We start from the raw sequence: 24741 nt of genomic DNA on the forward strand, positions 1-24741 counted from the left end.
AAACCTACAAAAGTCAATCAAGAAGAATCTGTTTCAATCACATTTTATTTAGATAATAACATTTAATTAAGTTGATCATTGTGACAATTAGTTTTATGTTTCAATTGACTAGGCTATAGTGACTAGTTGTTTGAGCAAGGCCAAGTCTGCTGCTGCTGCTTGCTGCTGACTCGCTTCAGTCGTGTCCGACTCTGTGCGACCCCATGGATGGCAGCGCACCAGGCTCCCCCATCCCTGGGATTCTCCAGGCAAGAACACTGGAGTGGGTTGCCATTTCCTTCTCCAGTGCATGAAAGTGAAAAGTGAAAGTGAAGTTGCTCAGTCGTGTCCGACTCTTCACGACCCCATGGACTGCAGCCTACCAGGCTCCTCCGTCCATGGGATTTTCCAGGCAAGAGTACTGGAGTAGGGTGCCATTGCCTTCTCTGAAGGCCAAGTCTAGACATTACTATAACAGTATTGTGTAGAATGATTAAAATTTGCAACAGCTGACTTTAAATGGATTACCAACCATAACATGGGTGGGCCTATCCAATCAGTTGTAGGCTTTTAAAGCACAGATTGAGGTTTCCTGGAAAAAGAATTCTGCCCTAAGATTCAAACATAGTTTCTCACCTGCCCCATGTATATATTGATAGATACACATATATGAATATATATAAATGTGTCAAATGCTAAACATTTAAACTTATGCACAATTTCAAAACAAAGTTTTCTATAGATTCAGGAAATTTTCAATTGTCTTAACTTATATTAGAACTAATTCACAAAATATCAAGTGTTTATATACATCAAGCACAATATGTTTCACTTGAAACCTCATGTTTTTCGTTATATTGACATAAATTTCACTATTTAATTTTAGTATACAATTCAGAATTTGTGCATGCATTAAACATACAATATCCCAATTCCCAATTTGGTATTTTTTAGTAAATGTACTTGTCACTACTGATAAAACTAGTAATACTATATTTCTTTAAAAATTAGGGTAAAAATTTAAGTCTCCTAGATTCTTTGTAGACTATTTTATATCTTTAGATATTAAAATATGTATAATACAAAATATCCAAATTTGGAATGTTAGAAAAAAAAATCCTGGAATTCATAAATCATTTTCCTACTTTCTACCAAAAAGGATGGGGGAGGGTGGGCTTAATTCCTATCTTTATAAAACCAGAAATTTTATTTATTTAAAACTAGACAATATTTAGAACTGTCATTTTTTTCTCCTTTATTTCTGTGAAGTTCTTTGCCTCATTTCTGTCTTTGAAGTCCCTTTGAAGTGCCTATTCTTTTACTGTCACCTATAACGTTTCTTTTTTATATTTTGAGCTTACATCTGATTTTAGAAAAAACATATTGTTTTTAAAAGTTTATTTTACACCACTTTTAGCTTCAAATACATTCACAGTCCCCCTGTCCCTCCCCATTTTTGGATAAAAGCAATTTCAAGTACAATAGTCAGCCTCCAGTTCTTTTTATTTCATGTATTTTACCAATCAAAGCTTCTTAATTTCAATTAAATCATGTTTCGAATACACAAGTGTCAATAATCGCTCTTGAGCCCTGAGATCTCTGAATACCATTTTGAGTTCAATAGATTTCTACTATGTCTGTGTGATTCACAGCCTTGTGAGCTATTTTTGGATAGAACAGAAACTTTTATCTGTATAACAGATTACCCCACACTGTAAAACAGAGTCTAAACATTTATAAATATTTAAAATTCATCAACTGCTCACTCACTGCCTTCTGCTTCACTGGGATTCTTTATTTCAAACATGGGCGATTCTTTACTCTTTGTAGTCTAGGCTTATTCTGACTTTTAATTTCTGAAATACTAAACTTTAGACCATGAGAAAATTAATTTCAGTACATCTGACCTCTTCTGGGGAGATGTCTTTAGTCCATTTAAAATAGGTGGGACAACTCCAGTGGAACATAGCACTTTTATAAGACCTGCTACTGCTGCTGCTGCTAAGTCGCTTCAGTCATGTCCGACTCTGTGCGACCCCATAGACAGCAGCCCACCAGGCTCTGCCATCCTTGGGATTCTCCAGGCAAGAACACTGGAGTGGGTTGCCATTTCCAAGTGAAAAGTAAAAGTGAAGTCGCTCAGTCATGTCCGACTCTTAGCGACCCCATGGACTGCAGCCCACCAGGCTCCTCTGTCCATGTGGTTTTCCAAGCAAGAGTACTAAAGTGGGTTGCCATTGCCTTCTCCGTTTATAAGACCTATATCCTGGTAATTCTGGACTTCCCAGGTGGCACTAGTAGTAAAGAACCAGCCTGCCAACGCAAGAGACATAAGAGATACAGGTTCAATCCCTGGGTTGGGAAGATCCCCGGTAGAGGGCATGGCGACCCACTCCAGTATTCTTGGAGAATCCTCATAGACAGAGGAACCTGGCGGGCTACAGTCCACGGGATCACAAAGAGTAGGACATGACTAAGTGACTTAGCCTGCATGCATCCTGGTAATTCTACTTCTATTATTTCTGTGATGTTTGCTAGGATATTCAGGCCAGCTTCTCCTCAAAGTGGAAAGCAAATAGAAAAAAAGTACCAGGGATTAACTAGTGTGGCTAGGGTCATGTGCAGTTCTTGAATGGGAGTGTCCCTGGCTCAGAGGACTGGGAAAGTCTCAGCCTTGGTTTTACACCCAGGCTTGTGGAGTGAGGGTTGTGAGAACAGAAGTCAGCTGCTACAAGAGAGGGAAGAAGTGGTGTTGAGCAGATGGGATTTTAAAGTCACTACCTATAGACTGAAAGGAAGTACTCAATCTAAGCTGCTTTTGCATAAATTCCATAGCATTATTCCCATCAAGATTTCCAGGGACCTGAGAGGGACTGGGGGCAGGAGGAGAAGGGGACAACCGAGGATGAGATGGCTGGATGGCATCACGGACTCAATGGACGTGAGTCTGAGTGAACTCCGGGAGATGGTGATGGACAGGGAGGCCTGGCATGCTGTGATTCATGGGGTCGCAAAAAGTCGGACACGACTGAGCGACTGAACTGAACTGAACTGAACTGAGCTTTGTAACACTGTTACTTTGCTGAGTACTCAAGTGCCATAGTCACAGGAAGGAGACCCTGCTTTTACCAATAGTTCTGCTACCCAGCATGGAAAGGATTAGATAAGAAATAGTTAGTCACAATAACTGGAAAATGAAACATTCCATGTTTGTTCCCAAATGAGCCGAGATATCTTTATCACACCAGTTATGGTCCTTTATAACCCAATTTAGAAATTACAGTTTTGTCACACATGCATGAAGGTGACGCTGATTGCCCCATTTCCAAGTGTAGGTATTGCTCTGTTGAAAGGAGTCCATACTGAGCCAGAGGATGCAGTTTCAGTAGAGAGGACCCATGAAAGTAATGTGCTTTGTATCCTGTTGCTCACTTTTAGTCCTTTTTCTTATTACAAATTTGTGGAGAAAAAGGAGAAACTCTGAAATGTGGTTTTCCTCTATTACAAATTTTCTCATCTGTAGCCTCTACAGATGCATGTTTGCTGCACTGCTAGTGTGATTGTGAAGCTCATTTCACAATGTATAACCTAACAAAACATGTATAGATATATACATTTTCTATTTATCAATTATACCAATAAAGCTGACAGAAGAGCTCCCATATGGTGTGCATGACAGGCAGCAATGCTATGCCTTAGTCTTCTTGACCGTGCAGAATCTTAGATCAACCTGTTTAATACCATAAACAATTTTAAATTTTTTTCCTCCATGAGCTCCAGAAATGTCATGGTTTCATAAGTGGTTGTGCTTAGTCGCTAAATCGTGTCTGACTCTTTGCAAACCCAGGGACTGTAGCTGCCAGGCTCCTCTGTCCATCGAGGATGGACAGGCGAGAATGCCGGAGTGAGTCGCCATTTCCTTCTCCATCATAACTGTTTAGTCAGAAGTTAATATCATCATCAGAGAATGAATGTAACCACACTGGATTCATATAATTCCAGCATAAAAACAAATAAAATTAGAATTTCTGACTGGCCTTTGCTGCAGAATTATAAATGTGCAATTCCTGTTTGGCTTTTGAAATATTTAGATTAGTTTCTCTATCGCTGCTACAGTTTTCAAGACCTCCTAGCTAGAAATGATTGATCCACTGGAAACTTCCATCTTACATCAGAAGAAATAAAAATGTAGGAAAAGTATGGAATTGACATTAAAACAAATTGACATTAAAGCTCAGTATTCTTTGTTCCATAGCTCATTTGCATTTAAAAAAGAAGCCTTCAAGTAATTAATTTTAAAAGTCACAGAGAATATGTTTCTAGTACTGGAGTTTTAGGCAGTCCTTTACTCTACTTTCATCCATACCTCTAGGAAACCTAGACTCCACATTGGAGATTTCACATATGGGGAGGGGTGTGAAGAGAGGGAAGGAGAGAAATAGCAGAAGATAAATATTTCATATCTCCTATTCCTTAATTTCTCAATTCAACTCAGATTTTCAAACATTTATGGCAGGCTTACTGTACACGGAGAATTCTTTAAGACTCTGGAGATACAAACAAATTAGACCTGGACTTGACTTTTAGGTGTCTAAAGTCCAGCATAGGAGTATGATTTATTTATGAGGCCTGGCATGCTGCAGTTCATGGGGTTGCAAGGTGTTGGACACGACTGAACGACTGAACTGAATTGTTTTTATTCTAGAAAACCTAGCATGTGAGATGAAATATTTTACAATGCTGTAGTCACGTATTGGTCAGGAAGGGTGGCTAATATCTTGGAATTTCTTCCACCATCAGGATCATCATAAACAGTTTACCGCAGCTGGAATCAGCTTCTGTCCTTTCCAGAACCACCACACTATTTTTAGCTTAGACTGAAAATCTTCCTGTACCACTCCTGGCCAAGGTTCCAGCTGCTTTGTGTTTGCTCATTTCAATATTCTATTAACTTTTCTTTGGCACTGCAGAAAACTCCAGAACGTTCCTAGTTTATTCTTTGCACTGTTAGAAAAAATACAGTGAAGGTTTAGGCTTGTATTACGCTGCAGTCGCTCAATACCAGTATTTCCTGAATGCCTAAGTCAGGTCTCTGGGATATGCCAGTGACCATAACAGGCAAAGATTCCTGCCCTCATGGAACATATACTCCAATTATAACATTTAATAAAAACCCAAAATAATCGAGGCTCGAAAGAACACAACTTTTTTTCTCATAAAATAAGTCCAGGTTTAGTCAGTCCAGGTCTCCATCGGTGGCTCCACTGTTGCTAACATTCTTGATTCCTTCACTGTCTGTTCTTCTCTCAGCCTGATCTCATAGCTTTGATCCTCAGAATCACCTCATAATCAGAAAACGGCTGATGTAGTCCAGCCATCATATTCACATTCTAAGAGGCAGGAGGGCAGGGAGTGAAGGCGAAAGACCGTGACTTCATGCTAACCAGCTCTTTAAAAGTAGCTTTCCTAGAAGCCTCACCCAATTATGTCCAGTTAGAGAAGGGCTATCCACCGGGGGTGGGGGGGCTGGCAACTGTAGCTTTAAACGTGGCCCATACCCACAGCCAACAATTTAGGGGTTTTGTTACCAGGGAAGAAGGAAAGAATGGATGTAGGATAAGCAACAGTCTTTGTCATGTATATCTTAATCTTCAATATAATGTGTGTGCATGTGAATATATTTATCTATAAATAGATGATAGCAAGGTAGGTAGATAGATGGATAGATAGATGTACAAGGAGAAATTTTAGAGCATCATAAAGGGGAATTACCACATGTATGTAGTGCTTTGCAGTTGTTGTAACTACTTTTGTAAAAAATCATATATGTAAAACCTAACTTTAAATATTAGACTTCTACCTATTTTCAAATTTTTACAGTGCTGATAATCCCATGTCATTATTATTTAAGAAGTGTGGGTTATGAGCTGTCACTTATTTAATTAAATGAAATCCACTATTCTTAGTTCTCAAAATAATCTGCAAAGTTTATACTTTATAATCTCAATCAAAAATATCTCAACTGATTTTTTTAATAAGAGAAAGAAAAAAAAAAAGAACTTCTCTGAGAGGTCCTGTATTTGGTTCAGGTAAAATAATGTGTGTCCTTAAATCTTAATTTGTGAGAGTGCAGTCAATTTCTCCCTTCCTTTCCTCTTTACTGCACCCTGTAGCCCCAGGAAGATACCAATAGCTCAAAAGCAGTGGGTGTAATGGTGAGAGCTCTGTGCAGAAGGATTACTCTTAGTTCTGGCTCAGTCAGGAAAGAGCTGACTTCCTTTCTTTAGGCCTAAGTGTCCTAATTTGTAAAATGAAGGTGATTAAGTTCACTTACCATCTCAGCATTTTATTTAACTGTTAGAATAATCACTAAATAACTTTATGAAAAGATTCTGACTTTGTACTATCTTTCTCTTTCTCTCTCTTTTTGTCTTAGAAACACTTGATTGAAGATAGGCATCAGTTCAGTTCAGTTCAGCCTCTCAGTTGTGTCCAGCTCTTTGCAACCCCATGAATCACAGCAGACCAGGCCTCCCCTGTCCATCACCAACTCCCAGAGTTCACCCAAACTCATGTCTATCGAGTCAGTGATGCCATCCAGCCATCTCATCCTCTGTCGTCCCCTTCTCCTCCTGCTCCCAATCCCTCCCAGCATCAGGGTCTTTTCCAAAGAGTCAACTCTTCACCTGAGGTGGCCAGAGTATTGGAGTTTCAGCTTTAGCATCAGTCCTTCCAATGAACACCCAGGACTGATCTCCTTTAGGATGGACTGGTTGGATCTCCTTGCAGTCCAAGGGACTCTCAAGAGTCTTCTCCAACACCACAGTTCAAAAACATCAATTCTTTGGCACTCAGCTTTCTTCACAGTCCATCTCTCACATCCATACGTGACCACTGGAAAAACCATAGCCTTGACTAGACGGACGTTTGTTGGGAAAGTAATGTCTCTGCTTTTGAATATGCTATCTAGGTTGGTCATAACTTTCCTTCCAAGGAGTAAGCATCTTTTAATGTCATGGCTGCAATCACCATCTGCAGTGATTTTGGAGCCCAAAAAAGAAAGTCTGACACTGTTTCCACTGTTTCTCCATCCATTTCCCATGAAGTGATGGGACCAGATGCCATGATCTTCGTTTTCTGAATGTTGAGCTTTAAGCCAACTTTTTTCACTCTCCTCTTTCACTTTCCTCAAGAGGCTTCTTAGTTCTTCTTCACTTTCTGCCATAAGGGTGGTGTCATCTGCATATCTGAGGTTACTGATATTTCTCCCAGCAATCTTGATTCCAGTTTGTGCTTCTTCCAGCCCAGCGTTTCTCATGATGTACTCTGCATATAAGTTAAATAAGCAGGGTGACAATATGCAGCCTTGATGTACTCCTTTTTCTATTTGGAACCAGTCTGTTGTTCCACGTCCAGTTCTAACTGTTGCTTCCTGACCTGCATATAGGTTTCTCAAGAGGCAGGTCAGGTGGTCTGGTATTCCCATCTCTTTCAGAATTTTCCACAGTTTATTGTGAACCACAGAGTCAAAGGCTTTGGCATAATCAATAAAGCAGAAATAGATGTTTTTCTGGAACTCTCTTGCTTTTTCAGTGATCCAGCGGATGTTGGCAATTTGATCTCTAGTTCCTCTGCCTTTTCTAAAACCAGCTTCAATATCTGGAAGTTCACGGTTCACATATTGCTGAAGCCTGGCTTGGAGAATTTTGAGCATTACTTTACTAGCATGTGAGATGAGTGCAATTGTGCGGTAGTTTGAGCATTCTTTATATGCCTAGAAAAGCAACAGCATATTTTCCAGATGTCCTGCTTGGTGGGGGCGGAATTCCTGCAATAGATATTAGTCTACTCAGGCTGCTATAAAAAAAATTGAACAACAGCCGTTTATTTTCTCACAGTTCTAGAAGTCCATGATCAAGGTGCTGGCAAATTTAGTTTCTGGTGAGAGGATCTCTTTCTGGCTTGTAAATGGCCACCCTCTTGCTGTACCCTCTCACAGCTATTCCTCACTGTATCACAGAGAACAAAGAACACTGATGTCTTTTCTTCTTCTTAAAAGGACTCCAATCCTTTTGGATTGCCTGGAAAATCCCAGGGACAGGGGAGCCTGGTGGGCAATCCCAGGGACAGGGGAGCCTGGTGGGCTGCCGTCTGTGGGGTCGCATAGAATTGGACACGACTGAAGCGATGCAGCAGCGGCAGCAGCAGCTTACAACTTCATTTAACCTTAATCACCTCTAAAGGATCCATCTCCAAATTTAGTCACATTAAGAGTTGGGGTTTCCACATAAAAATTGGTGTGGGGAGAAAGGGAGACACAATTCAGACCACCACAACAGTAACACAGATAGCAATGTGCTACCATCATTTCCTGATAATTGTGACAGTACAGTAGATGAAATACATAAGCTGTATGTTAGTTTAATGTCTCAAATAGCTTCCTCACTTGGGGCATAAATTATTCAAATTGGATAGTTTGACTGACAATAAAACTGTATAATTGCTCCATGTTCTCTCATTTAACTACCTGAAAAATTAAATACAAACCTCCTTTCAAAGGGTACATGATCTTAGATACCATTTAACACTTTTCAGAACTCATTTCTTCAGAGTAAAAGTCCACTACGAACACAAAGACAGTAATAATCAATAACAACAATCAGTTCAGTTCAGTCGCTCAGTCGTGTCCGACTTTTTACGACCCCATGAACCACAGCACGCCAGGCCTCCCTGTCCATCACCAACTGCTGGAGTCTACCCAAACCCATGTCCATTGAGTCGGTGATGCCATCCAACCACCTCATCCTCTGTTGTCCCCTTCTCCTGCCTTCAATCTTTCCCAGCATCAGGGCCTTTTCAAATGAGTCAGTTCTTTGCAGCAGGTGGCCAAAGTAATGGAGTCTCAGCTTCAACATCAGTCTTTCCAATGAACACCCAGGACTGATCTCCTTTTGGATGGATTGGTTGTATCTCCTTGCAGTCCAAGGGACTCTCAAGAGTCTTCTCCAACACCACAGTTCAAAAGCATCAATTCTTCGGCGCTCAGCTTTCTTTATAGTCCAACTCTCACATCCATACATGACCACTGGAAAAACCATAGCCTTGACTAGACGGACCTTTGTTGACAAAGTAATGTCTCTGCTTTTTAATATGCTGTCTAGGCTAGTCATAACTTTCCTTCAAAGGAGTAAGCATCTTTCAATTTCATGCTGCAATCTCCATCTGCAGTGATTTTGGAGACCAGAAAAATAAAGTCAGCCACTGTTTCCACATCTATTTGCCATGAAGTGATGGGACTGGATGCCATGATCTTCGTTTTCTGAATGTTGAGACTTAAGCCAATTTTTCACTCTCCTCTTTCATTTTCATCAAGAGGCTCTTTAGTTCTTCTTAACTTTCTGCCATAAGGGTGGTGTCATCTGCATATCTGAGGTCATTGATAATTCTCCCAGCAATCTTGATTTCAGCTTGTGCCTCTTCCAGCCCAGTGTTTCTCATGATGTACTCTGTATATAAGTTAAATAAGCAGGGTGACAATATACAGCCTTGATGTACTCCTTTTCTTATTTGGAACCAGTCTGTTCTATGTCCAGTTCCAACTGTTGCTTCCTGACCTGCATACAGATTTCTCAAGGGACGGGTCAGATGGTGTGGTATTCCCATCTTTTCAGAATTTTCCACAGTTTATTGTGATCCACACAGTCAAAGGCTTTGGCATAGTCAATAAAGCAGAAATAGATGTTTTTCTGCAATTCTGTCACTTTTTCGATGATCCAGCAGATGTTGGCAATTCGATCTCTGGTACCTCTGCCTTTTCTAAAACCAGCTTGAACATCTGGAAGTTCACAGTTCACATACTGCTTAAGCCTGGCTTGGAGAATTTTGAGCATTACTTTAGTAGCGTGTGAGATGAGTGCAATTGTGTGGTAATTTGAGCATTCTTTGGCATAGAGTGCCTGATGAACTATGAATGGAGGTTTGTGACACTTTACAGGAGACAGGAATCAAGACCATCCCCAAGAAAAAGTAATGCAAAAAAGCAAAATGGCTGTCTGAGGAGGCCTTACAAATAGCTGTGAAAAGAAGAGAAGCAAAAAGCAAAAGATAAAAGCAAAGATATACCGATTTGAACGCAGAGTTCCAAAGAATAGCAAGGAGAGATAAGAAAGCCTTCCTAAGTGATCAATGCAAAGAAATAGAGGGAAACAATAGACTGGGGAAGACTAGAGCTTTCTTCAAGAAAATTAGAGATACCAAGGGAACATTTCATGCAACGATGGGCTCAATGAAGGACAGAAATGGTATGGACCTAAGAGAAGCAGAAGATATTAAGAAGAGGTGGCAAGAATACACAGAACTGTACAAAAAAGATCTTCACAACCCAGATAATCACGATGGTGTGATCATTCACACTCACCTAGAGCGAGACATCCTAGAATGCGAAGTCAAGTGGGCCTTAGGAAGCATCACTACGAGCAAAGCTAGTGGAGGTGATGGAATTCCAGTTGAGCTATTTCAAATCCCAAAAGATGATCCTGTGAAAGTGCTGCAGTCAATGTCAGCAAACTTGGAAAACTCAGTAGTGGCCACAGGACTGGGAAAGGTCAGTTTTCATTCCAGTCCCAAAGAAAGGCAATGCCAAAGAATAACAACAATAACACTATACATTTGTCTTCCTATTTTAAGCATTTAATTAACTTTTCCAAATTACTAAAAAGCCAAGAGAGAAAAAAATCTAAACTTCACCGAGCACTTACTATGTGTCTGGCATAACACTAGGCTCTTGGCATAATTATTCACTAAATCCATACAGCAAACCTAAGGGCTATTATTGTATCCATTTACAGAGAAGGAAACTGAAGTGAAGTGGCTTGCCCACAGTTGAACTGAGAGTGGTGGAACCTGGATTTCAACCCATATTTTCTTAGTTCCAAAGTGTTCTCAGCAATATTATTTTGGGTAAAACTGAATATATATAATTTCAAGTAGATTAAGAAACTTCTATATTGTTAAAAAGCATGGGATAAAATTATGTGTGTTTATTGAATGGTCTACAAGCTACACTGTAGGAATTTTTAACTGATAGTTGCATATGGTAAAAAATTAAAAGATGAAAAAATATCCAGTGACTAGTAAGTCTGGATTACTAGTCCAGTGTCTTTTCTATTGCTTTCCAGTGGCAACCACTATTATCAGTTTCCTTGTGTTTCTTTTCAAAGATATTCTATGAATTGAATAACAGGACATGTACACACACATACACAGTTTGAAAACACAAACGGTGGCATATTAAATGCTGTTTTTCACTTTGCTTTTTTGGTAAACAGGATATTTCTCTCTGAGCAGGGGCACTGAAAAGTTAAAGGAGACTGCTTCTGTGTATGTTGTAAAACATGCACGCAAGAAAATGTGCATATTCTTAATATTTGGATGAAGATCTTAAAAACAAATAGATTTTAAAGAAAACTAATTCAAGGCCATTTTATGTCTCTTTCTGTGACATCATTTCTACATCTTGAGGGGAATGATTTTCAGCATCATTACTTTCTGAATTAAGCTTTGGGTTATAATGCTACCTAAAATCAACTCACATCTAATAGGAACTGTTATGCTGTTGTCTATGAAATATAGAATCCAAATTTGGGGATAACATGTGGCTACATCCTGGTAGTCTTTGAATTAAAAAACCTTCATACAATAACTTCTTTATGACAAGCCTTGGAGTCATGATAGTAAGAGATAAAAAGAATTGGAATCTACCACACTTATTTTACATATGAGAGTACCAAAATGTAAAGTAGTATGTCCGAAAACATACAAGAGATTCTTGACATTCAGCCCACTGCTGTCTCCATTTAAAAAATCTTAATAATCATTATCCTTATATTTTATTCATTAAATTTGTCACAAAAAGGATATGATCCATACCATCCCCCCAAAAAGAAAAACAAGAAAAGCAATTCCAGTTGTTACAAATGATATTAGATGCGTGCTGTTTTCACATTTGGAAGTTAACTTCTAGAGATGAGCTACAATTTCTCAAAGTATTCAACCTTGAGGGAGAATTTGGAAGAGGACAGAGAGTTAGTCTGTGGGATAAGAAAGCAAAGACTTTTCCTGAGTAGGGGGTAGCATTAAAGAACACCCAGAAAAGTTAGTGGGTGTAGGGAACAAAAGGATCTTTCAGAAGAAAGCTGCATGCAGCAATCCATGTTAGTGAGATGGGAGAAGGGAGATTTCATTTTCTTTTTTAGCTTTTTGAAAGTTTTCTCTCTGAAGGGTAGTGGAGAATAAAATTAAATTTGAAGGCCTTTTGATTTATTTAAGAACATTAATTGCCATTACAGTTTGTTTTTAATGTACTAGACTTCCTATAAAATTAAGACTATTTTTAGAGCCATTTTAGGTTCACAGCAAAGTTGAGGCAAAAGTACAGAGAATCCCTGCACCCTCCCCCCTGCACATGCATTGTTTCTCCCACATTAACATCCCCACTAGGTTGACACCTTTGTTACAGTTGATGAGCCTACAATGACACATCTTAATCACCCAAAGTCCATAGTTTACATCAGGGTTCAGTCTTTTGTACATTCTGTTGGCTTGGACAAATGCATAATGACGTGTATCCATCATTACGGAATCATACAGAATGTTTTCACTACCCTAAAAATCCCCTGTGCTCTGCCTGTTCATCTCTTCCAACCCCTCCCTCCTCTCCCGACCCAGCACTCATGGATCTTTTTACTGTCTCTATAATTTTGCTTTTCCAGAATGCTGTAGTTAGAAATCATACAATATGTAGACTTTTCATATTGTCTTTTTTCACTTAATAATATGTATATATAGTCCCTCCATGTTTTTTTCAGGGCTTGATAGCTCATTTATTTTTAGTGTTGAATAATATTCCATTGTCTGGATATACCACAGCTCATTTATCCCTTCACCTATTGAAAGACATCTGGGTTGCTTTCAGGTTTTGACAATTATAAATAAAGCTGATATAAACATCCCTGAGCAGGGTTTTGGGTGGACATAAGTTTTCAGCTCCTGTGGGTAAATACCAAGGAGCACAACTGCTCGGTTGTACAGTAAGAGTATGTTTAGTTTTGTAAGAAACCACCAAACTGTCTTTCAAAGTATTGGTACAATTTTGCACTCCACCAGTAATGGATGAGAGCTCCTGCTGCTCCACAGTCTCACCAACATTCAGTGTTGTCAGAATTACACACTTTGATCATTCTTATAGGTATGTAGGAGCTTCCCAGGTGGCGCCAGTGGTAAAGAACCCGTCTGCCAATGCATGAATTGCAAGAGACGCAGGTTCGATCCCTCAGTCAGGAAGATCCTCTGGAGAAGGAAATGGCAACCCACTCCAGTATTCTTCCCTGGAGAATTCCATAGACAAGAGGAGCCTGGTGGGTTACAGTCCATGGGGTCCCAAAGAGTCAGACACAACTGAAGCAACTTAGCACATACATAGGTGTGCTAAGTGTACATACACATCAGTATGTAGTGGTATCCCAGTTCTCTTAACAAATCTCTAAGTCATATGGCTTCCAGATCCCTCATTGCTCTGCTTGCCCTTCTCAAGAAGCTCTATTTTATGAAGAAACTGAGATTCAAAGAGATAAATTATTTGCTTAAAATCACACTGTCAACATCTGCGCTAAAATTTGTATTCATCATTATTTGCAATGAATTGGTTCACAATGTAGAGAATTTGTCTTCTTCTTCTTCTTCTTTTTTTTTTACTGTGAATAATGCTGCACTTTAAAAAACGTTACAGAGCCTGGGGGCTACGAGAAGGATGCTAGACAAAAATCTAAGATTCCTCTTTCACATGAAAGCATGCCTGCCTTTTTGAACAGTTTTGAAGTAAATCAGTGTTGTTTCTACTTCTCAGTTAATGAAAAGGATCACTTTTGAAGAATATGCTATTTTCCAGAGCTAAGAAATCCAAGGCAGGAAATGAAGATACTAAATTTTCAAAGTCTGATATTCACATTTAAGATGATCTGTATATTCCTTTTGTTTTTGGTACAAAAGCTGAAGCCCAGGTGGCTAAAGGGTAAAGAATTTTCTTGCCAATGCAGGAGATGCAGGAGACATGGGTTCGATCCCTAGATCAGGAAGATTCCCCTGGAGGAGGGCATGGCAACCCATTCCAGTATTCTTGCCTGGAAAACCCATGGACAGAAGAGCTTGGTAGGCTACAGTCCAGGGGGTCGAAAATAGTCAGACATAACTTAGTGACAGCGCTAGCATGCACAAGCTGTTTCTCTATCTGATCTTATCATTCTTAAGAATATGTAAACACATACACTACATATTTGCCTGAGAGAATGAAGTGTATGTAGTTACCTAGGTTTGTGTTCATTGGAAATGGTAAGATTTATGAATTGCTGAATCGAGGAGAGTGAAAAAGTTGGCGTAAAGCTCAACATTCAGAAAACTAAGATCATGGCATCTGGTCCCATCACTTCATGGGAAATAGATGGGAAAACAGTGGAAACAGTGTCAGACTTTACTTTTGGGGGCTCCAAAATCACTGCAGATGGTGATTGCAGCCATGACATTAAAAGACGCTTACTCCTTGGAAGGAAAGTTATGACCAACCTAGATAGCATATTCAAAAGCAGAGACATTACTTTCCCAACAAACGTCCGTCTAGTCAAGGCTATGGTTTTTCCAGTGGTCATGTATGGACGTGAGAGTTGGACTGTGAAGAAAGCTGAGTGCCAAAGAATTGATGTTTTTGAACTGTGGTGTTGGAGAAGACTCTTGAGAGTCCCTTGGACTGCAAGGAGATCTACCCAGACCATTCTAAAGGAGATCAGTCCTGGGTGTTCATTGGAAGGACTGATGCTAAAGCTGAAACTCCAATACTTTGGCCACCTCAGGTGAAGAGTTGACTCTTTGGAAAAGACCCTGATGATGGGAGGGAATGGGGGCAGGAGGAGAAGGGGACGACAGAGGATGAGATGGCTGGATGGCATCACTGACTCGATAGACATGAGTTTGGGTGAACTCTGGGAGTTGGTGATGGACAGGGGAGGCCTGGCGTGCTTCAGTTAATGGGGTCGCAAAGAGTTGAACACGAATGAGTGACTGAGCTGAACTGAACTGAATCAACCTTACCAAGAATCCGGGAAATGAGTGATTCTAATCTGTGATTTCTCCCTGAGGTCAGCTCTGCTGCTGCTGCTGCTAAGTTGCTTCAGTCGTGTTCGGCTCTGTGCAACCCCATAGACGGCAGCCCACCAGGCTCCCCTGTCCCCGGGATTCTCCAGGCAAGAACACTGGAGTGGGTTGCCATGCCCTTCTCCAATGCATGAAAGTGAAAAGTGAAAGTGAAGTCGCTCAGTCATGTCCGACTCTTCGCAACCCCGTGGACTGCAGCCCACCAGGCTCCTCCGTCCATGGGATTTTCCAGTCAAGAGTACTAGAGTGGGGTGCCATTGCCTTCTCCGGAGGTCAGCTCTAGGTCATCATATTCTGAGTCTTTATGCCACTTAGTCATGATGGGAATTATAGTTGACCTGGACTTCCTCATTGACATTTCCACGTAATTAGCTCCATTTCATTCTAGACTTAAGCAGCAAGAAACTTCTGTTGTTCTTCTCAAATATGCCCTCAAATTTATGGAGTCAGAAGTCCCAGTCAAAAGTCACACCACAGACATTTCTGGCATATGATTCACTTATTGGGACTATGTAGGCACTACTAGTAAAGGAATTTTTCATAGGTCCCCAGAGTGTACTTAACAAATTAGAACCATTTCTTGCTAATTCAAACTCATTGGACACAGAAAAGTCTGAATTAGTAAAATCTTTAATCACATACTTAATAAAACCTTTTAATTGTAATAATTTTAAACTTATAGAAAAATTACAAAAATAATACATGAAATGCCCATATATCTTTTACCCAGATTATCAAATTTTTAACATTTTAAACCACACTTGTTTTATCTTTCTCCTTATTGCGCCTGTCTATATGCTTCATTTTTTTTTCTGCACCATTTGAAAGAGTTATTCCTTTATAATTCCCTTTAACTCTTATTACTACTTAAGTATTTCCTAAGAATAAGGGCATTCTCTTATACAACCATAGAACAGTCATCAAATTTGGGACTCAAACTGATACAACTGTTTTTATCTAACTATCACTTATATTTTTCAATTATTCCAATAAGGTGGGCACGACAGACAGCAACTCTATTTACCTCAATCCTCTTTGCTGTACAGAATCTTAGAGATCAACCTGTATAATACCTATGAGTGCGTGCTAAGTCGCTTCAGTCACATCCAACTTTTTGTGACCCTAGGTACTGTCAGGCTCCGCTGTCCATGAAATTTTTCAGGCAAGAATACTGGAGTGGGTTGCCATCTCCTTCTCCAGGGGATCTTCCCGACCCAGGGATAGAACCCAAGTCTCTTATGTCTCCTGCATTGGCAGGCAGGTTCTTCACCACTAGCGCCACCTGGGAAGCCCATTAAATACCTATTAATGTTTTCAGCTTTTTCCTCCCTGAGCTCCAGAGATATCATAATTTCATAAGCAGTCAATCAGAAATTAATATCAGCATTAGAGAATTACTGTGACCACACTGCACTCATATAATCCCAGCCTAAAAACAAAGAAAATTACAATTTCAGGCTGCTCTTCCCTGCAGAATTATAAATGTGCAATTCCTGTTTGTTTTTTAAATATTTAGATCAGTTCCTCTAACCCTGTTATAGTTTTCAAGACCACCTAGCTAGAAATGATTGATTCAGTTGAAACTTTTTCATTTTACATAGGAAGAAACAAGAATCTAGGCAACGTTATTACTGAAAACTAAAGGGCAAATTGAGATCAAACCTCAGTAATTTTTGTCCTGTAGCCTACTTGTGTTTAAAAGAGGAATCTTTAAATAATCATTAAAAAAACTCACTGGTAATACATTTCTAGCATTGGAATTTCAGGCAGTTCTTAACAGGAAAACCAGGTCAATGGTTGATCAGAGGTAGGGGTGGCTTTGAATGAAAAGGGGCACAAGGGAACTTTCAGGTTAGCTAGCCTTGGAAAAATACCCTAGTAGGTTAACTTTAGTTAGTTTTCCCTGAGAGCAGGTCTTGTTCAAAATGGTTCTTTTTCTTTTCCTTCTACAGAAGATGGTTTTTTTTTTTTTCTTTTTTTCCTTCTGATATTTACTATGAGAACCTGACTGGCCTCCTAGGAGTATATCTCACAATATTGTAGAGTGTAACTCTCTGCCATTAGCATAATCTTTGTTTACATTCTTATCTTTTCCTGAAACTATTGCTAAAGTCTTTTAACTGGCCCTCCTATCCCCAATCTCTGTCCTCCAGTTTTGTGCTGCCAGAAGATCTTATAAAATGAAACTTGGTCATTTAATTTCACGCTTAAGAAACGATGGTTCCCTATTGCTTAAATTACAATATTAGTCAAATTCCCTTGGTATGACACACAGGACTCTTCATGACACAACAGAGTATTCTAGTCTCTCCACCCAATACTATTCACTACACCCCTTCCACACGGCCAGGCTGATTCGTGGCAGCTATAATCTCCTATAGATCATGCTTCTTTAGGTCTCTTGTTGTTCCTGCTCCTGTAATGACCTCTATCTCCTTGTCCATTTAAAGGAAACCTTGTCATCAACCCGCCTGTGATTGCTGGAGATATGAGAGACTCAGGTTGGATCCCTGGGGCGGGAAGATCCCCTGGAGGAGGAAATGGCAGTCCACTCCAGTAATCTTGCCTGCAGAATCCCACGGACAGTGGAACCTGGCAGGCTACAGTTCATGGAAGCAACTTAGCAGTTATCATCATTTACACAAATATTACTTGCTTTCTGAAACTTTCCCTCCTGTCCCCCATCCTCCAGCACTGATAATTAGTTTTATATATAAAAAATAGCCCCTATATATTTCTCATAGCACCTTCGGTATTTTGGTTACACTTAACTGATGACATGGGACTATATCTTCTTGCTTTGGAATCCCCAGTGCCTAGCACTGCACTTGTTGTATATTTTAAAGTGGCCATATGACTAGGTTTATACAGGTTGACCTGGCTTAATTATTAACTGCACCCTCTTTCACTCTCAAAAGGGCCTTATTGGCAGATAAGTACTATATAGCCACTCTCTATATGCTATAGGTCTTCCCCGGTGGCTCGGCGGTAAAGAATTTGCCTGCAACTCAGGAGCCACAGGAGACACAGGTTCGATCCCTGGGTCCAGAAAGATCCCCTGCAGAAGGGCATGGCAACCCACTACAGTATTCTTGCCGGGAGAATCCCATGGACAGAAGAGCCTGGTGGGCAAAAGTCCACTGGGTCTCAAAGAGTCGGATATGACTGAAGCGACTTAGCACACTACATTGGTATGTGAAGTGAAAGTCGCTCAGTCATGTCTGACTCTTTGCGACCCCACCAGCCTCCTTTGTCCATGGGGATTCTCCAGGCCAGAATACTGGAGTGGGTAGCCTTTCCTTTCCTTTCTCCAGGGGATCTTCCCAACCCAGGGATCGAACCCAGCTCTCCCGCATTGCGGGAGGATTCTTTACCAGCTGAGCCACAAGGGAAGCCCTATATGGTGTACGCCTGGTAAATATTTGAATGGATGAATGAGCCTTCGTTTTTCTTAATCAGCTCCAACACCTGAGCAGTTAATTCTATACAATAAATATAATGAGAATTAAAAAAAAATTTTTTTTAAGTTAGTTGCTAATGATGTCTCTTTCCTGAGCCTCACGTCCATGAATTTAACTACGCCTTGTTTCCCTGAGCAACAAATCATTCAGTAGCCTTTCGGACTTGTGGCATGGTTTCAGACTTTGCTGTAACTTTTCTCATTTTGTGGACTTCCCTGGTAAAGCATCTGCCTACAATGCGGGAGACCCACGTTCAATCCCTGTGTCGGGAAGATCTCCTGGAGAAGGACATGGCAACCCATTTCAATACTCTTGCCTGGAAAATCCCATGGACGGAGGAACCTGGTAGGTTACAGTCCATGGGGTCATTCCCTGATGCCAGTTTTTCAAAAGATAAAGGAATTAATAAGAACCAGATAGCCCGCGGTGGAGGCTGAGATGTAAAAACAAAAGGTGTCAGAATCACCACTTAATCCTTGAAAAACGACCTTCAGGTTTAATTCATTACAGCCGGGGCCAAGCGTTTGTTTTGCCCAAAACAAGTATGGCCTCCATCAGAGTCAATTCCCTTTCCCTTGCGGACCAATCGAAATCTAGCATTCAGGGCAACCGGTGTCCTCACTTCCGCCTTGGCTGCTAGAGTCTAACTCTTTTAGCGAGTCCAGACGGTCCGCCACCTATTCGGAACGGCTCCGGCGGCCAAAGCGGCGAGGGCCGGAGGCAGCGGGCGGGATGAGCGCGACGCCCGGCGGAGGGGTACGGACGCTGCGGGTGCCCGGCCGCCACGGCTACGCTGCCGAGTTCTCCCCATACCTGCCGGGCCGACTAGCCTGCGCCGCCTCGCAGCACTACGGCATCGCGGGTGAGGCCGGGTCGCGCCCAGCCTCCCGGGCGGGGGCGGGTTCCAGCCAAGGTCCAGCTCCTCCCCGTGGTCGGAAATCACTTCCGATAGTAGACGGCGCGGCAAAAGAAGGCCAGGGGTAGCCAAGGAGTTGGCTGGCTTCCTGACCGCTTTTGTCCAGTGTGGGGAGTTGGTCTAGAGTAGAGTGCCTCACCTTTCCACTTACTGTGCGGAAACAGGATGTGGAAGGTGCCTAGTGCCCGTAATCCTTACTCTTAAAGAGCGCACCAACTCCTTCGCCCGCAAGACACATACCCCGCCTGGTACGAGTGGCTCTGCGGAGAGCTGGCTGAACCCGTGTGGCCCCTCCTACCGGTCCGACCGGACCCACAGCACTTGGAAGACGGTCTGCAGGATCACCCCAGTACCGGTTAATTGGACCACATTCACCACAGGCTGTGCGTCGTAAGGATGCACCCTGTTCAGTTCAGTTCAGTCACTCAGTCGTGTCCGACTCTTTGCGACCCCATGGACTGCAGCACGCCAGGCCTCCCTCTCCATGACCAGCTCCAGGAGCTTGCACAAACCCTTATCCATCCAGTCGGTGATGCCATCCAACCATCTCATCCTCTGTCGTCCCCTTCTCCTCCTGCCTTCAATCTTTCCCAGCATCAGGGTCTTTTCCAAGGAGTCAGTTCTTGGCATCAGCTGGCCAGTGTTGGAGCTTCAGCATCAGTCCTTCCAATGAACAGACGCTAGGCGTTTCCCCGCAAGAACCAGCAAGAAATTCATGAAGCTCTGAGTCCTTTGTTGTCTTGGGAGGAATACAGACATATACAGGCAGTTAGAGGCTCAAGTTAATTGTCTCTGGTTGAAAGGCAGGATTCCCTTCTTGATTTTGGACTTTCTTTTAATTAATTTCCTAGCTCTTGTTTACACACTGAAATTCTATGAAACAATTCATTGCATAATGTCAGATCGCGATAGTTAGTGTTTTTTTTTTTTTTGTAGAATCATACAGTTGAAAAAAAAGTGATTTCTACAGCTCAGAAGGAGAGAAATATTTGCTTTTTATGTTTTCACTATTAGCTTTTAGTGGTTGCAAATTCAGATTTGCAATACTTGCCCACATTTAAGGTTGAAGACTCGTGAGTTTGTAATGATGTTTTAAATTAAATCCTTAAAAATCTCTTTAAAATGTGTTTTTTTTTAAGTCAATCATGTATAAATAGAGCTTTTTTTTTTCTTCCAACCGTGTAACAAATCTAAGTTTCTAAAATACACTGATCTTCAGTAAAATAACTCCTCTTTGATAGGTAATGGTATATCGTGTTCAGCACCTTACTGCCAAGTAGTGGTAAAATCCACCAGGTATGTGTTTTTAAATCACACACAATGTATTTTAGGTTTTTTTGTGGAGGCAATGTGAGGTATTATAGTAGAAGGTGTAGTCCCTGGTGTCTATAAGCCTGAGTTTCCTCTCCTGTGAATAGGAATGATCACACACGTTTGGGAGGTTTGTGTACATGTCATCCTGGCCGTAGAGGATGCACTTAAATATCTCTCCCCTGTTCAGCTGTGTCTGGAATCCAAGTATAGGTGAGATAGTAAATTTAATATTTAATTACTGAAGTACAATGTAGAGAGAGAGAGATGGAGAGCGCAGTCCTGATCATTTTGTTTATGTGGTCTCAAGGAACTTTAGGGAGAAATTTGTGACTGTAGTATTGTTCTCAGTTCTTGATACCCCTTTGCCTTGACCTCAACTTTTTTCTCCTTTAGGCAGTGGAACTCTGCTAATATTGGATCAAAATGAATCTGGGCTTAGGCTTTTTAGAAGGTAAGATGGTTCTATTAAAATTATATGTATTCTCTGTTGCTTTTGGTTTTAAATCTTTGTAATCAGTAAGATGTTTTAAGTTGTAATATAAAAAAGCCTTCAGGATTTGCACATTGTGGAACTGATTTTTGCCATTAACTTGTGATTGTCACTTTTCTTCTAAATCTCTTGTTGTTCAATATTCACTTATAAATGATAAAACTTAAACATACAAAAATGTAAGCTAGTTGGTATCTTGTTTGACATTCCTATCTTTGCTGTCTTCTTTTTTAAACTTATTTATTTGGCTGCATCGAGTCTTAGTTGTGGCACACAGGATATTTGTTGTGTCACATGGAATCTTTAGTTGTGGTGTGTGGCCTTAGTTGCCCAGGGCATCTGGGATCTTAGTTCCCAGACCTGCATCCTCTGAATTGCAAGGTGGATTCTTAACCACTGGACCACTAGGAAAGTCACCTTTGTGTCTTTAGCTTTACTCATTCAGGAACTAATTATTACCTTTTTCCCTTTCTTCACTCTGTACTTTTCTTATCTATGTGACTGTTAGATTCATTAACACCTCCATCAGGGTTAGTCAAGGGTGGAGAAAGGAAAGGAAATTGCCTCAGAAAATAACTACCTGCTGATACCTCAGGTGAAAGATTTATGGGAAACACTGAAATTATTGATCTAAATTGATATTTTCAAGTGCTTGCTGATCCCTCCTTTGAACCACAGAAGACAGCGAGCACCCAAGTGTGGCAGCGTGTTCTCATGTAAACAGTGTCCTATTTCTAGTTGGAAGCCCTGATGTTAATTTGCTGTGCAGTTCTCTGGCCTCGTAACTGGGCTGTTCTTTTAAGGTTCTCTGCACTTGTTTCTGCATCTATCAAGTGTCTACTCTATGAAATCTCCCATATTTGTGAAGACATTGTGAGATACTGTGTTAAAAATATGTGATAAACTGAAAAAAAAAAAAGATTGTCATTATATGTTCAGCTGCCTGTGTAACTAGATTTTTTGGTTTTAATTTTCCTGGTGTAGCTTTGACTGGAATGATGGTTTGTTTGATGTGACCTGGAGTGAGAACAATGAGCATGTGCTGGTCACTTGTAGTGGCGATGGCTCCTTACAGCTCTGGGATACCACCAAGGCCACAGGGCCACTGCAGGTCTTCAAGGAGCACACTCAGGAGGTAGGAAGGAGGTCTTTCTGGGTTGATTATTTTTCTTTGGTTGAAATCCATTTGGGGGTGGACACATGGGGACACGAAGTTTTAGTGTTTCTTGTACATGTTAGATGTCACTGGTTATTTGATTATCCAAACATCAAGTACCTCTTGGCCTAAGGAGCTGGGAAAGAAGGAAAGGTCAGGCTTCTCATTAGTCAGTAAAAACGCCTCTGGTAGGAAGTATACTGTGGCACTGTTTCCTCCAGAGGCCCATTACTTTCTTTACGCTTTAGAAAGGCTATGCCTCCATACACTGCCTTAAGATAGAGGTAGGCGGACTTTTCACCCAGACATTGTAAGATTGCCTTTAGGGCTTCACCAAGGATTTTCAGAATGTATTTAAGCATGAGCATGAAATCCTGAATATAAAGCAGAGCTTACTGAATAAGTTTAAAAACTAAATCTCGTTCATGTACTAGATATTGTCTGTGTGTATGGGTAGCATAGAAAATAGTTTGGCCTTCAGTCATATTAAAATACATATATACTTTTACTGAACATGATAGTAAAAATTTTCTCCTTGGGTGTGTTTTAAAATTCTTCTCAGTAGATCCTTCAAATGAATACTTGCAAATTTACTTGCAAATTTGTTTCCAGCACAGTTCCTGGCTTCAGTAAATGCTTATTAGATGCAAGAGTGTTAGTTTTTTGTAATAACAGAGTAGTTATGTGAAGATTCTAAACATCATTTTTATAGCTCTAGCTATTAAAAATCATAATTTCTGAGATTGTGATGAAAATAATAGAAAATTTCAGTTATTCCATTTTATTGTGAAGGAGGATCTTTGAGTAGATGTAGTTGTGAATGATTGTATTTTGATAGAACCACTGAACACTAAGATAGCTTTGATAAGGGAGGAACTTTAGCTTTAGGATGTTCAGTGCAAGAATCCTCACAAAGCAGCATGTCCAGAATTCAGTCATTTTTACCATTTCCATGTATTACTTATAGTTAACTGAATGTTTTTTCTTTCTTTTTTAAAATTATTTTTCCTCTCAAAAATTTTTTCTTAAATCTTTGGGCCTTGTATTGCTTATCTGTATAAATTCTAGGGTTGTAACTAACAAATCATAAAGTAATATATCCAGTTATGTTAAATCTGAGAAACTGGTTTAATGTTTTCCTTTAAATGAACTTTACATTGTTATTTCACATATCCTAAAACAGCATATATTCGTGAACCATGGAACTGATGGCTAACTTAGTGTGTACATTTATTTAATGTATGGTAAAATAAATACATAAGATTAAATGTAGGTACCAGTTAAAATCATGTCTTGTACAACCAGTGATGTGTGTATACTGCTACAATCTGAAAAATACTGTTCTAGAATGTTCTTTGTGATTGCAGCTCCATCTTTACTTCATCTCAGTGAAAGTGAATTTCACTCTCTTATATGATAACTTATTTGGCTTTGTTTTTTAAGATTTGCCTGTTTGTTTTTTGGCTGTGGTGGCTGCACACAGTCTTTCTCTAGTTGCAGCAGGCAGGGTTTGCTCTTTGCGATGTGCAAGCTTCTCATTGCAGTGACTTCTCCAGAGCACGGGCTCTCGGCCGTGGACTCCAGGAGCTGCAGTGCATGGACTCAGTAGTTGCGGCAGATGGGCTCAGTTGCTCTGTGGCATGAGGGATCTTCCCCAACCAGGTATCGAACTCGTATTGCCTGCGTGGCAAATTGGAGTCTTAACCACTGAACCACTGGGGAAGCCCCTATTTGGCTTTTTGATTGCTCTATTGGATAGACAGTTGCTTTCTTAAAACCAAATCTATCTTCAGTATCAACCCACTGTTGCTTCTAATGCCTTTCTCTGACATGATGAAACCAAGTCCTGTCCCCACTTCCAAGGAGAACCCTTGGAAATAGCCATCATGCCCTCTCTAAGTCTTCTTTCTTCCAGACTGTGCGTTTGTATTAATAATTCCATTGGCCTGTCCTCAGGTTATACAGTCTCTTTATCTTTCACCCTCCTGGTAAACTCCTTTGGGTAATCTCCTGTTGTACAGTGTTGCTTTAAACATTGTAAACCTAATTTATTCCAGAAATATGATTATTTGTGTTGAGCTTTTTATGACTTTGCCACCATGATCTTAAGCTTCTAGTTCTAATAGGTCTCCCTGGTGGCTCATACTGTAAAGCGTCTGCCTTCAATGTGGGAGACCTGGGTTCGATCCCTGGTGGGGAAGATCCCCTGGAGAAGGAAATAAAT

The 24741-nt window shown here is 40.6% G+C and overlaps 1 protein-coding gene across 1 annotated transcript in view; it reads left to right on the top strand.

Annotated features, from left to right (window-relative positions):
* Positions 1-19312: 19312 nt before the first annotated feature.
* The window catches only part of PEX7 (peroxisomal biogenesis factor 7), a 74997-nt gene continuing 69568 nt past the window's right edge, over positions 19313-24741 (top strand). The window contains exons 1-3 of the mRNA XM_068985289.1: positions 19313-19503; positions 21265-21322; positions 22346-22496. Of these exons, the coding sequence (XP_068841390.1) occupies positions 19374-19503; positions 21265-21322; positions 22346-22496 (339 nt within the window). The 5' untranslated portion in view covers positions 19313-19373. The remainder of the gene's footprint in view (positions 19504-21264; positions 21323-22345; positions 22497-24741) is intronic.

The sequence above is a fragment of the Capricornis sumatraensis genome, chromosome 13, assembly GCF_032405125.1.
Source record: "Capricornis sumatraensis isolate serow.1 chromosome 13, serow.2, whole genome shotgun sequence".
Lineage (NCBI taxonomy): Eukaryota > Metazoa > Chordata > Mammalia > Artiodactyla > Bovidae > Capricornis > Capricornis sumatraensis.